Below are 13266 nucleotides of genomic sequence, written 5' to 3' on the forward strand. Positions count from 1 at the left end.
TGTCAATTTTTTTTTTTTTATCCAGTCAATGCAATGCGCTTCCGTAGTATAACGTCATATCCATGCCCTGCATCAAAATAATCTTTAATAGCAGCGCATACGTTGTCACTAACAGTGTTTATATTTTGAAAACATGTAAACCATGTCCTTCCGGTTCAAAGGATGGACCCACCAGTCCAATCAGCGACGATTCCTGTCACCCAAGGGTACCTACCTTTTCCATTTTGAATTTGCTGTTGTGTTATTTGATTTGCTATTGTGTTTTTGAATTTGTTAGTGTTATTTGATTTGCTATTGTGTTTTTTGATTTGTTATTGTGTATTCTGATTAGCTATTGTGTTTTTTGATTTGCTATTGTGTTTTTGAATTTGCTGTTGTGTTTTGCACTTCAGGGCCATCGTAGAATATTGATATTCACACGCACGTCATGCCAACACAGGTTCGGACACAGCTATACACGTCACCACATCCTCGCACAGCTGGGCAAAAAGTCTCTTGTTTGATGGGCGAGCTTTAATAAAGTTAACAACATTAACAACAGTTGACAGGGTGTTACTAAGGTCTTCTGAAAGTTTTTTACCTTCCAGTGCTTGCCGATGTAGCATGCAGTGGGAAATCACGCACCCTGGGTCTTTTTCCTTAAAGTGGCTGTTAAACCCCTTGTTTTTGCCCATCATTGCCGCGGCCCCGTCAGTGCAACATGCAGTCAGGTTTTCATAGGGCTGATTGTTGGATGAGAGATATGAGTCCACAGCCATAAATATACAGTATCCTGGCCAGTTGTTGTTGTTGCTAGATTTGTAGACGTAAAAATGTCTTGTTTCAAGTCCTCGTCATCAATATACTGCACATAAACAATGAGGACGGACTCGTATGACACTGTTGTCATTTCGTCCAGCTGAATGGCAAAGTTAGTGCAGCTGGTTTTGGCAATCCGCAGCCATTTTATCAACTCTGTCTTTCACAGTGTTGTCTGAGAGTGGGACAGTTTTCACTTTATCAACACACACACAGCCTCTCCACAATTTTCAGGCAGGCAGGTTTGATTAGCTGCTCTCCAATATTGTGCGGCTTTTTATCCTTGGCAATTAACAACAAACAGTCAAATGACGCCTCCGTGGCTCTTTATAAATCACTACCAGCTCTTTTAAAAGCTTTTCTAATGTCTGTGGATCTTCTTGATACTGCCAATTGCTTCTTCCTCTCAAACTATTCTCGACTTTCACCAAAGGTGGTGTTTGGGCTCCTGGTGTTGTTTCAGTTTGTTTGTCTTCATGCTATCATTAGCTAGCTTCTCACCACAAATGAAGCATGCTGGCCGAAAACTGTCCTGTCCTTCGATAAAACCAAAATCAAGGTAACTCTCAAGATAGTGCCTTGTTTTCTTCTTTGATACAGTGATATATTGACCACCAAAACAATTGGGGGTGAATTACCCAGGTCTAGCCTAGCCCAACTGACCACGGGAGACAGAAGGTTGCTTACGCGAGTTCAGAGGTCAGAGGTCAGGTGTGTTGGCAATAGCTTAATGAAGTGCAGTATCACATAGCATGAATGTCTGCTAACTATAAAATGACTTGATGTGTCCTGATTCATGATTTTGACACCTGCCAGACAATAATTTATCTTCCATGGCTTTCCAGAAACAATGTTGCATCTAATTATCAATTTCCAAATCACATTACTGTAAGAATTAAGCTACTATTCTGCAAATTGTTGTAATGAAAATCCAAATATCTGTGCTGGTTGGTCAACACTTGCCAAATCCTTTCAAACTATTGTACTGTAGCTCACAGCTGTTTATCTTTTTTTTTGTGAGTTCCTTGAATATTTTGGTAGTCTCTTATGCATGCATTAATTTATTCAATTGAGAGAGCTTCAGGAGTTGAATTATTGATGCTGTGTTCTTTGGACCCAAGAACTAGACCTGATGGCATCAGCTTAGAGGGGTGGTGCTGAGTAAACGGCATACTTTTGTACAGTAACTCACTGTTCTTAAATTGTGTCTCAGTGGTATTATACAAACTGTCACTTTCCGTTTCCGAATTATGAGTATATATTTAAAAGATGGGGTAAAGGTTTTAAGATTCCTTTTTCATCAGTGCTGGTATTAAATCAGCCTTCGGTAGTGATTGATGTTTGCCAAACGCTACACTGTGCGGTATCGCCTCAGCCTCCCTTTGTGTGTCCTAAGCTGCTTCAATACGCAGTCACAAACAGCCAGGGTGTAAGCAGTAATTAAAGTTCATGCTCGGCTTCATTCAATCATAATCAAGCTGTGCAGCAAAACATATTCTCTCCCATACTGTTGTCTGAGCTTCCTCAGGCATTACTTCTCTGTAGGCACTCTACTGTGCAGCTCTGGCAGCTCACTTAGCTTCAGTGGAGCTACTGTGGGTTTTGGAACACCTGAAGCTCAGTGGTGGCCGCCTTAGAGATTGATGCTAATTTGGATTTTGTTTGTCAGTAGTTTAGTAGTTGTCACACAGTGTCTCATATTGGGCTCTCTGTTCACTTGAAGCCGTCATTATTTATGGATGCCAGTGTTCCATTTTTATGCCAGGCTTACTGTTTACTTGAAACCTTCATTATTTATGGATGTTCATGCTTCATTTTTAATGAATGTTAAATTCCAACCAGTCATGTGCTGTCAGTGAGACCTAACACATTTGTGGGAAATATAGAAGACACTTGTCTGATAAAGATACAATATGTCTCCTCGACAGCGCCTAAGGTATTCCAGGCAGCAGCAGCAGATGCCAGCAAATCAATTCAAAAGTAGACTTGCATTTCATACTGAAGTCAATAAAGCTTTGGGCATCCAGGAAGGATATTTGAAAAGTACTGTATATACAGTATCTCAAAAATGGAAACAAGACTGGTATCTGATCAGAATACAAATGTCGATCTTGACAATGTCATCAGTCCACAAAATGCAGTACAATCCAGATTCCTACACCACTGGTAGAGAATATTGATGCTATAATATAGAGCAATTTAGTTCATGAAGTCTCCTTGACTGCAGTGATAGATGTTGGATCAGCCATTGACTGACTATAAAGGTGGTAATTTTTTTCTGCTTTCACCAGCTTGCATTGTCAGTTTAATGCAAGATACAGTATAATATATAGTCTGATATGAAGTACATGCTCATATATTGACTTGATTGGCTGTAATGGATCATATCAGCAGCATAACACCTCAGCACACAGGGAATTGTATCTTTATAGGGAATGATGGGATAACTATTATTATTATTTTATTATATTATATTATTGTTATTTGTTTTAAGGGCCAAGCATTTTTTTGTGTGTTTTTTTTTTACATAGTCAAGAAAGTATTGTTGAAGAGTGTTGTGGAGAAATTGGTGAAGTCAAAGGTCAATGGTGAGGTCAGAAAGGAAGAAAGAGTTCAGGAGCCTCTGATGTCTTATGCTGTATTATTTATTGACGCTTGGCCAAGGCAAATTAGAGACACTCTCAAAGTTTATCAGAAGTGCTTGAGTCATTCTCACATTCTGCCCAACTCATCCTGGTGGATAGACTTTAAACCCCAAGATAACACCACAAATACTATACGCCCAGAATTAGTCAAAGAGAATGTTTTTACCCATCACGGCCAGCTATCTATTATGTCTAGGAAGGCAGCAATAGGTCTCTTCGACCCTGGCCACCACAGTGTTGAGATAGATTGGCACCTACTGTTCTCAAGCAAAGCCAAACAACTACTACCACTGAGGACCTCAAGGTCAACACGTGACCTCATGTAACCTAAGGATAGAAAATTCTATAACAAAGAGAAGATGTAAAAACAGAATTTGCTGTGAATAAAACATGGCCCCATTTAGTACGAAGGTCTATTCAAAAAAAGAATTTCAGATTATTCTCATTTTTCATGTTCTATCCAGGGCCACCTATAATAGTGACTGTGAGAAGTATTTCTGAAGAATTAGCACTAGGACTACAATTCAGAGTTCATAATACTTATTCAGTTTGTCTATATTTATATGATCCCCACATATGAGGTATTTTAGCGATGCTATTGGCTCCTGAAATTATTTTTGGTCAAACTGAAAGACTGAATGAAATTTTGTACAGATCCCACAGGATGAATCTTGATGGCTTTGGCAATAGCCTGACTCTTTATGTAGCGCCAACAGCAGGTCACAGTTTTCACTAAGTCTGTGTATGCTAAGTGAATGTTTAGATATATCATTGTGGTACAGACATCTGCAGTTCCCTGGTTACAGTTGTGCTGCACAATTTCAGATGTCTCTTTAAATTAGACTACCTTGATTCAATCTCAAGAATCTGAACAACATAATTAATTTTCTACATTTTTATCTCATTTTCAAATTATATAACTTCCCTGATAAAATCTAAATAACGTTTTTCTCCACAGATTTTCTCCCCTTTAAAAAAAAATCTATTTTCTGATCATTTACTGGTGTGTAGTATGGCAGTTCAAGTATTTGTTTAACTTGGACTGGAACTGTTTTTGATGTGTACCTGTAAACAAACCTTTTCAGCCTTCCCCACCTGTGAGCCCCTCATCCAGTTCAGCTGTTCCAATGGACGATGTGTTAGTATGCAGTGGCATTGTGATTCAGGTGAGGACAAGAATCAGCCATGATATTCGTGTGCGTTTGCGTTTGCAAGGTCATTCCTTTTGTAACTGTTGCATGTTGTTGTGCATGAGTGTAGATGATGACTGCGGAGATGGCAGTGATGAAGTGGGTTGCATCCGGTCCTGCTCCAACACCCAATTTCAGTGCACCAGTGGCCGCTGTATCCCAGACCACTGGGCTTGTGATGGTGACAATGATTGTGGAGACTACAGTGATGAGAACACGACCTGCAGAGGTGGATCAGCACGTAAGCACGCCTGCATTACCGTTTAAAATGCTGTGAAGTGTTAAGTCAGATAAGAAGTACTAACACATCCCCTCCAGCATAAGATGACTCTTGTTATTGTTCATGTATTACATCAAAATATTACTCATGCGAAGACAATGTATTTATAATTATATATTAAGTCATGACAGAATCTCCTTTAATTTCTTGAAAGATCTGCTTGCAGCAGAGTTGCCTGGTAGCACCCTGTCTGGTAGAGTGTGGCTGTCCTTATATCTGTTTCCGTGTGCTAATAATTTTATTTGCAATTCAAATCATTGTTTAAATTTAGGCATTGTAATTACAAGTTCAACAATTAATCAGCTTGAGTCCAATAACTTTGTTTTCACACTCACGTGTGACTAATCTTATCCAGGCTCTGTTCGGGGGAATTTTGCCATCAGGAGTTGAATCATTTAATCTAATTACCACAGAAACCTCACGCTTCTAGAAACTCACAGCTCACTTGCTTGTCACTAGAATGTGTAGACTATTCATCAAACTGTTTCCTGATGGGAACTGCAGGCTTCTCCACTCCCCCGTGTCTGCTTCTGCTTTTACCCCAGGGGATTTAATCTGTCTTAGCTTTGCCTCGGCTGTTGAAGAAATGGTTTGTGGGTTTGACTTTTAAGATTTAGGCAAATGGTTAATCGGATTCAGACCATTATCTATAGTGACTGCACTATGGCATGACATGAATGAATGCATATTGCTGTTTATTATGCTCTGCTGAAAATGTAGTAAAATCCCATGATAAAATCAAGAACCTGTTTGGTTTATGTCATGTTGTCAGGGTGTTGTTTGGATTAGAACTTATTTATATGAATAAAATATCCTATTTCAATCTCAATAAATTGTGAGTTTGAGTTGTTGAAGAGGTGATGTATTTCACACTACCATTTAGTTCATGCATTCATTAAAATCAGAGGATATATCCATTGACCCCAAGACCTGTAATGCAACACATACAACATAATGATGTAGTGGTACCAGTTTCTTTTTGAGCCCCCGCTGAAGACAGATATAGTAACCAGAGTCATTAAGCAAGACTGAAACATCTGAGAGACATAAACCTTAAATGCTGGAAGTGAAATAACTTCCCTCTTTGGAAATAACTGACCTGTTATTGCCGCCAAGTGCCTTGCTTGCAAAGATAAATATTTGTAAACAGTAAAAGATGTCTTGTAAAATAATAGCTCAATACTGTGCCTATGACTGTGTGCTACAGATCTGTGAAACAGTAATTGGATGAATGACTTTTGTTTCAGTGCTGCCATCTGTGATTGAGTGCAGTGGAGAGGAATTCCACTGTGTCACAGATGGGACCTGTATCCCAGAACGCTGGAGTTGTGATGGGGACAAGGACTGTGAGGATGGGAGCGACGAAAAAGACTGTGAGGGCACCAAAAGAATGTGCGACCCCAAGGCCAAATTTACCTGCAAAGATACAGGTACAGTAGTCATTACAGTACACTCCAGCAGTGGAACAACACACTGAGGTCAGATGTGAAAAATACATTGACAGCAGCTATTCTAACAATGTTGCACATCCTTTTTACTTTTGAATTGTCATTGCATTTTGGTTAACACGTCCTGAATAAACAATTGATGCATGTAGATGTTTTGTGGCTCTAAAATGTAGAAGTTTTAGATACACTTTAATACTCAACTGACACTATTAGTTTTGGTTGGCTGTGGTATGAAATCAGATCCTCAGGCATTAAACCAAAATCAACTTGAATTTGAATTCAGTAAGTAAATCTTCAACATAATTTGCTCTAGACAGATGTTCAGCCTGGCTGAACAAATTTTAGTATGAAATACAGTAGCACAGCAACAGTAAGAACATTGAATCAAGTTGACTATTCATATGGCATGCCATTCAGGAAATTAAACCTTTGAATATATTGAATGAAACTTTGAATATATGGAGTGAACCTTGAATATATTGAATGAAACCTTGAAAATATTGAATGAAACTTTGAATATATGGAGTGAACCTTGAATATATTGAATGAAGTCTGAATATATTGAATGAAACCTTGAATATATTGAATGAAACCTTGAATATATGGAATGAAACTTTGAATATATTGAATGAAACTTGACTGACGTCAGACTTCACCGCGTCTTGTGTAACATGTGGATGCTATAGCTAAAAAGTGACAACGAGTCAGTCCGCTTACAATCTCTTGCAGCAATATTAAACTATGAGGACATCATTAACACTGCGTGTACGGGCCAAAATCCCCCTGATGCCCCTGATCAATACCGTTTTCCTGACAAGGAAGTTCGCTCCCTTTTTTTTTCCTGACAAGGAAGTTCGCTCCCTTTTTAATCGTGGCAGACATAGGGGGGGTTCGCCCAGGGCGCCAATGTGGCCAGGACCGGCGCTGCAGCTCAGCATGCCTTCAACCTCACAGGAGTGCCCCACAACACCCAGTGTACAATTTCCACCCGTACACAAGAAGGTCCCAGGACACTGTATGGTTAGCTTGATATAGTTTTCAGGTGATTTAATGAAGGTGAACACACAGTGAACGGCCGTGCATAATGGCACTGCGCTCTGACGCGGCACTTCTCCGGGACTAGAGAAGCTGCTGCGGCTACAGGGATTTCATGAACTGAAAGAGAAGCTCTTCATAAATTGTTTAGATACAATAAGAATCACCCACATTCATAGACCAATGCAGGGTGAATATTTAGTTCAGTATTAAACATATTTTATGATCCGCGACACATTGTCAGCGTTGGGCACGTTACTCACACAGCGGACTGCGGACAGAGAAAGGCATAAAGAGATCATGTCTTAGGGCTGTATTGGGGCACTCCTGAGAGGTGGAGGGCATGCTCAGGTTGGCCCGATAAGCAGCTGCCTGGCCTGTTGTAGGCCTGCCACGATTAAAAATTGAGCGAACTTCTTTGTCAGAACTACGGGCAGGATATTGAGCAGGGGTATCGGGAGGATTTAGCACACATTCGCAAGTGTATTTATCATGTCCTCATTGCTAAATATTGCTGCAACTAGATTGCGGGCGGCCAGACTCATTGTCTTTCGTTTTTACAGACTGTTACACAAGATGGCTGCAGGCACTGCCGAGCAGTCTGACGTCAGTGAAGTTTCATTCAATATATTCAAGGTTTCATTCAATATATTTAATGTTTCATTCAATATATTCAAGGTTTCATTCCATATATTCAAAGTTTCATTCCATATATTCAAAGTTTCATTCCATATATTCAGACTTCATTCAATATATTCAAGGTTTCATTTAATATATTCAAAGTTTCATTCCATATATTCAGACTTCATTCAATATATTCAAGGTTTCATTCTATATATTCAGACTTCATTCAATATATTTAAGGTTTCATTCAATATATTCAAGGTTCACTCCATATATTCAAAGTTTCATTCAATATAGTTACAAATTAAGCTGCCAAATGTCCCTCTTCCTCTTTATTAAGGCTTCACTCTCTGAGAGGCTCTGGAGGCTTAACCATTCTCCTTCACCATTTCGGAGCAGTGCAATGAAGTTTGCATGTAGTTTTAGGAAGAAAACATTTAAATGGCCTGTTTAAACTCCTTATGTGCCCTCTTGCAGCACCCACTCTCTTTTTACAGCTAAAAGCAGAGGGTCAGAGAAAGATTCACTTGCTTTCTGTCTTTAGCTCCACAGTTTCCGCTCATCCCCTGATAGATAGAATTACCAAGTATGGAGGCAATGCTGCATGGTCAAGGGTTGGTTAGACACACAATTATTATCCACTCTAATACTGCAGTGTCACACCCCTGTGTACAACCGCTGTTCCTTCTGTCTTTCTTAGAATAGTAATAGTAAATAATTAGGAATAGTAAGTCATTCTTTCCAGGGAGATGTATTCACTTCTTCTTTGTCCATTTCCCAGATACGAAGCTATAAGACTCATTCGAAACCTATATCAAATTTGAATGCTGGGAATATGGAGGCACCTTTATGCATTCTCAACATGAGAGAAAAGGAAACAAAAGAAAGGATTTTTTAGTAATAATTGTCAATCATATGTTGCAGTAATATAACAAGCCTCTGACACACAGATTTTTCATTTGTTTTTCAACATGTCCAATTGGAAAGCTTAGCAGACAGTAAGAATACAATAGTAGATAGTATTTATCCAGCTGCATTGTTTTATAGTAATGGACCAGTCAATATCCTTTTCTTAGTACTGCACTTATGTTGTTATATGTTATATATGTTATATATTAATTACATATTCAGAAATAGTGTGCCTCCCACTCTGTGAATAAAATTGTGTTTTCAACTTCGTCCTCATCCATGGTCCTATCCCTCCTTTGTTTTATTGTGAGATTTTCTTCCTGTGTCATTTAAGGTGAAGTCACCATTAGGCTTGTTAATTCAGTTCTTGAAATGATTAACCTCCCTGTCCTCCTTGTGCGGTAATGTGCATTACCACAGAGCCACTTGAAATAGAACATTTTTGTGGCCGGAGTGTCATCCATATTCAGTGGCAAGTTAAAACAAAAGCACAAAATCACACACACAAAATCTGATCTTGCACCCATCATAAACCAGCAGAATCTCAAAACTCTATAAAGGTAGCTTTGACTGAAAAACTGTAAATCAAAATACTGGTAACTTGCGATCCAAGCTTCACCTGGAGTACAAAATGATCTTGATATCTATATTGTTTCGTTTTTTTCTCAGTGGTGAGTGTTTCTGCTCAGTAAGTGAATGTAATTTGTAATTTCTTCACTGTGTAGGGAATTACAGATTGCACTCATATAGATATCAGCATGAAGACTATTAATCTGGTGTGGATGTTTTCAAGTCAAAACATTTAGCATGGAACTGAAAAAAGAATTTGCTGTTGATTATGGCCCCCTGGCAAAAGCTTGGCTTTTTTTTTCTATCTAATTTCTATTCAAAAGATAGGATTAAGAAACTGAGTAATGAAACATTCATCTAATCTAAAGTTTGAAAATGCCAGCCCTAAATGTTAAATGTTAAATTTCAGTTAGTTTTAAGCAGTGAACTTTTTTAGTAAACCCCATCATCTAAATCATGAATACTTAATCCAATTAGATTACCTCATCTGAGGTACAAAGAAACACAAACTTGTAACAGTCTCTAAATGTTTTAAAGGCTAAAAAGGTTAATGTCCTCCTTTCTCCACATCTCATTGTCTACAGGCAAGTGTATCACAAAGAGCTGGGTGTGTGATGGGGACATTGACTGTGAGGACCGGTCAGATGAAGAGTCCTGTGAGTCTGCTGTCTGTAAGCCACCCAAGTACCCTTGTGCCAATGACAGCTCTGTCTGCCTGACCCCTGATAAGATTTGCAATGGCAAAGTGGACTGTGCGGACCGCTCAGATGAAGGACCCATCTGTGGTAATATTTATTTTATTCGTTTCATTTTGCCATTCTGCAAGAAGCTAAAAGTTGCACTCTACCCAGTACCATTATATGTCCACAAGAACATTACATAATTCTGATTTCCACCACCATGGACATTAATATGCTGCTCAAATGGCCATCACTCTTTTGGGATGGCTTTTCACAAGACTTTGGAGGTTAGACACTGACCTGGCTCACAGACCGCAATCCAGTTCATCCCAAAGGTGTTTAATCGGGTTGAGGATAGGGCTTTGTGCAGGCCAGTCAAGTTCTTTCCCACTAAGCCTTGAAAAACATTTTTAAAAACATTTCTTTTTGGACCTGGCTTCAAGCATTCATCCACTTTCAGCTGCTAAGCCAAGTCTGGGTCATGGTGGCAGCAGGCTAAGCAAGGTATCCCATACGTTATGTCCCGCTGTTTTGGCCTTTTGATCTTTCAGAAATTGTTGCTACAAACTTGGATGCCATTCCATATTGTCAAAAATATCATTGTATGCTGTACACTAGCATTGAGATTTCCCTTAATTGGAACTAAAAGGGCCTTCCATACCTCAAAAGTACAAAAGAGTACCTGTATGTGGACAGATTATCAAACACTCATCCCTTGGTGGTTTGAAACATATTAAAATGTTTTTATAGTTGTTTTTTTTGCCAGTTGCAATAGATTGAAAAAAGATCGTCCAAAAGCAATCGGTTATACAGCACTAGGACAGACATAATGTCTTGTCTGTTGAGCATACATCTGTTTCTCCTAGTCATCATTGTGGCTAAATATACTTGTTCTGTCTGAGCTTGTGACCTCAGAGGAGGGTGTTAGATCTCATGTATGATTTTGAGACGTTTATATGTATTTTCTTGATACTGTAAGCTTTAAACATTTGTCAACATTTGAATGCGTTGTTGTTACCAACAAAATTCAAGTTTACCAAAGCTGCTGAACTTTTTATAGCAAGTAGTTGTAGTAGTAGTAGTAGTAGTATTTGTCAGTATTTGTCATGAAAGAAGTTCCTCCTACATCCTCTCCTTCACATTCAGCAGCTCAGAGGTGATGAGAGACTGGCATTGTCTCCATTTAAGGGGCAGTACAATATGAGTTAATAGCCTTGTTCCCTGATGATGGCAAACGCGGAGGTGTTTGTCCAGCTGCCTTCAAAGAGAAGGACCTCATGTTATTAGCCCTAGCCATCTAATCTCTTAAAGTGAGCAGTGTAAACACAGAGGTTCATTTTCAGCCTCGGGGGGACTCTACAGGACCTTCGAGTGTCTGTGCTATCATAGGTGAAAAGAGGGCTTCTGCCTTCTCATAGGCAATTATGTGTTCAGATGCAGCTTGAGGGTCTGATCTGCATCAGCTCAGCAGGACACACACCCACCATGAGCAACTGTGACCACATACTCTGTTACCCCCTGCTGAGAGAGTGCAATGCTGTTCTTTCCCACATTGGAAAGACAGTTTTAATCAAAATGTGAAAAGAGATGTCAGATTTATTATCACTAATATGCTTTTCCATCTTGACCTGGTAGCTTCTAACAAAAACCAGACATGTAGGTCAGAAAAACAACTTTCTCTGCAAGGCTTTCTCTTTATACAACAACTGTATCTTCATTAAAGTGTGAAGACAGTCTTTATGCTCTCTTTATGATCTCTGGCTCTACAATGAACATATGTTGTCCTTGTGACATTCTGTTCAAACATAAAACCTTTTAGATTTTGTGGAATTGTTGGTACTTGTTGAGTATGAAAGATACTCAAGGTACTCCAGGTACTGTCAGAGCCAACACACGTATTTTTTAAATGCTCTTTCAAGTCTCTCTTCCAGAATTTGTACAAGTTTTTCTTTCTTTCTTTCTTTCTTTCTTTCTTTCTTTCTTTCTTTTTGTCTTCATCTTTTTTTTTTTCCCAGACTTGTGTCTTGTAGCCAGAGGGGGATGCAGTCACCAGTGCACTGTGGCACCAGGGAAAGGGGTTGTGTGTTTTTGTCCCCCTGGGCTTCACCTGGATTCCAGCAACAAGACATGTGAGGTGGTGGACTACTGTAGCCATCACCTGAAGTGCAGCCAGGTGTGTGAACAGTACAAGACCACAGTGAAGTGCTCCTGTTATCCAGGATGGACGCTCGACCCTGACGGAGACAGCTGTCACAGCTCAGGTAACAGACGGTGGCTTTTTTTAATGTTTGTTTTAGTGATGTTGTTGGCTGTTGTGATGGTGTGTGCCTGTGGGCCTGTGTCTGCTATAATATTAAATTTTATCCTAGGGCATACTAGCAATTCCGATTGATTCTGAGTTAGAGTAATCATCCTCAGACTGTATTCATAGTGGCAATGCTCTTAATGAAAAAAAATGTGAGTTATAAGTATAACTTATTAATGCAAGATTCTCACTATATGTAAGAGAAACTGGAAAGGAAAACAATAAAAGTCAAACTCCAGCACTGGAAGGTTCTTGTGTTAGTGTCTCTGAGTGTAGAGAAAGGGGAGACGTGGTCTGAAGAATAGTAATAAATGGCGATTTAGGGTACTGTCAGGTCAAATTCAATCAGTTTCAAATGAGAAAAGAAGAGGCATCTGTGCGATGAGTCCTGTCTGTTTCTATCTCTACTGATGCTGAGTGAAGGAAGTGTGTTCTCCGTTGTCAAACCACCAGAGTTTGTTACTTCATTCAGCTGTGCAGAAGTTCACCTCAGGTCTAATCCCTTGCAAACACAAATGTTTCACTAGTGTAGTATCACATTATTAATTCAAACTTTCAGCTATTCTGTTATTGCATAATCTATTTGACAAGCTCACTCTGTAATTGCTTGAAATACATAGTTACACACACATGCTATTGACTTGTCACATTCAGATTTATGGACCTCATTTTGATTACTTGCTTCTCTATTTCACACCAAGATTGATGGCAGTTGCAGCTGTAATCTTACATTAACGCAGGAAAAAGAATACACTATTTTCCCGGGAAGCCGATCATAATTC

General features: G+C 39.2%; 1 protein-coding gene across 1 annotated transcript in view; it reads left to right on the forward strand.

Moving 5' to 3' along the window:
• lrp1bb (low density lipoprotein receptor-related protein 1Bb) overlaps window positions 1-13266 on the forward strand; it is a 234865-nt gene that overhangs the window by 124886 nt on the left and 96713 nt on the right. The window contains exons 19-23 of the mRNA XM_027291061.1: window positions 4529-4609; window positions 4704-4874; window positions 6161-6343; window positions 10084-10284; window positions 12195-12440. Coding sequence (XP_027146862.1) covers window positions 4529-4609; window positions 4704-4874; window positions 6161-6343; window positions 10084-10284; window positions 12195-12440 — 882 coding nt within the window. The remainder of the gene's footprint in view (window positions 1-4528; window positions 4610-4703; window positions 4875-6160; window positions 6344-10083; window positions 10285-12194; window positions 12441-13266) is intronic.

Source organism: Larimichthys crocea, chromosome XVIII (assembly GCF_000972845.2).
Source record: "Larimichthys crocea isolate SSNF chromosome XVIII, L_crocea_2.0, whole genome shotgun sequence".
Taxonomy (NCBI): domain Eukaryota; kingdom Metazoa; phylum Chordata; class Actinopteri; family Sciaenidae; genus Larimichthys; species Larimichthys crocea.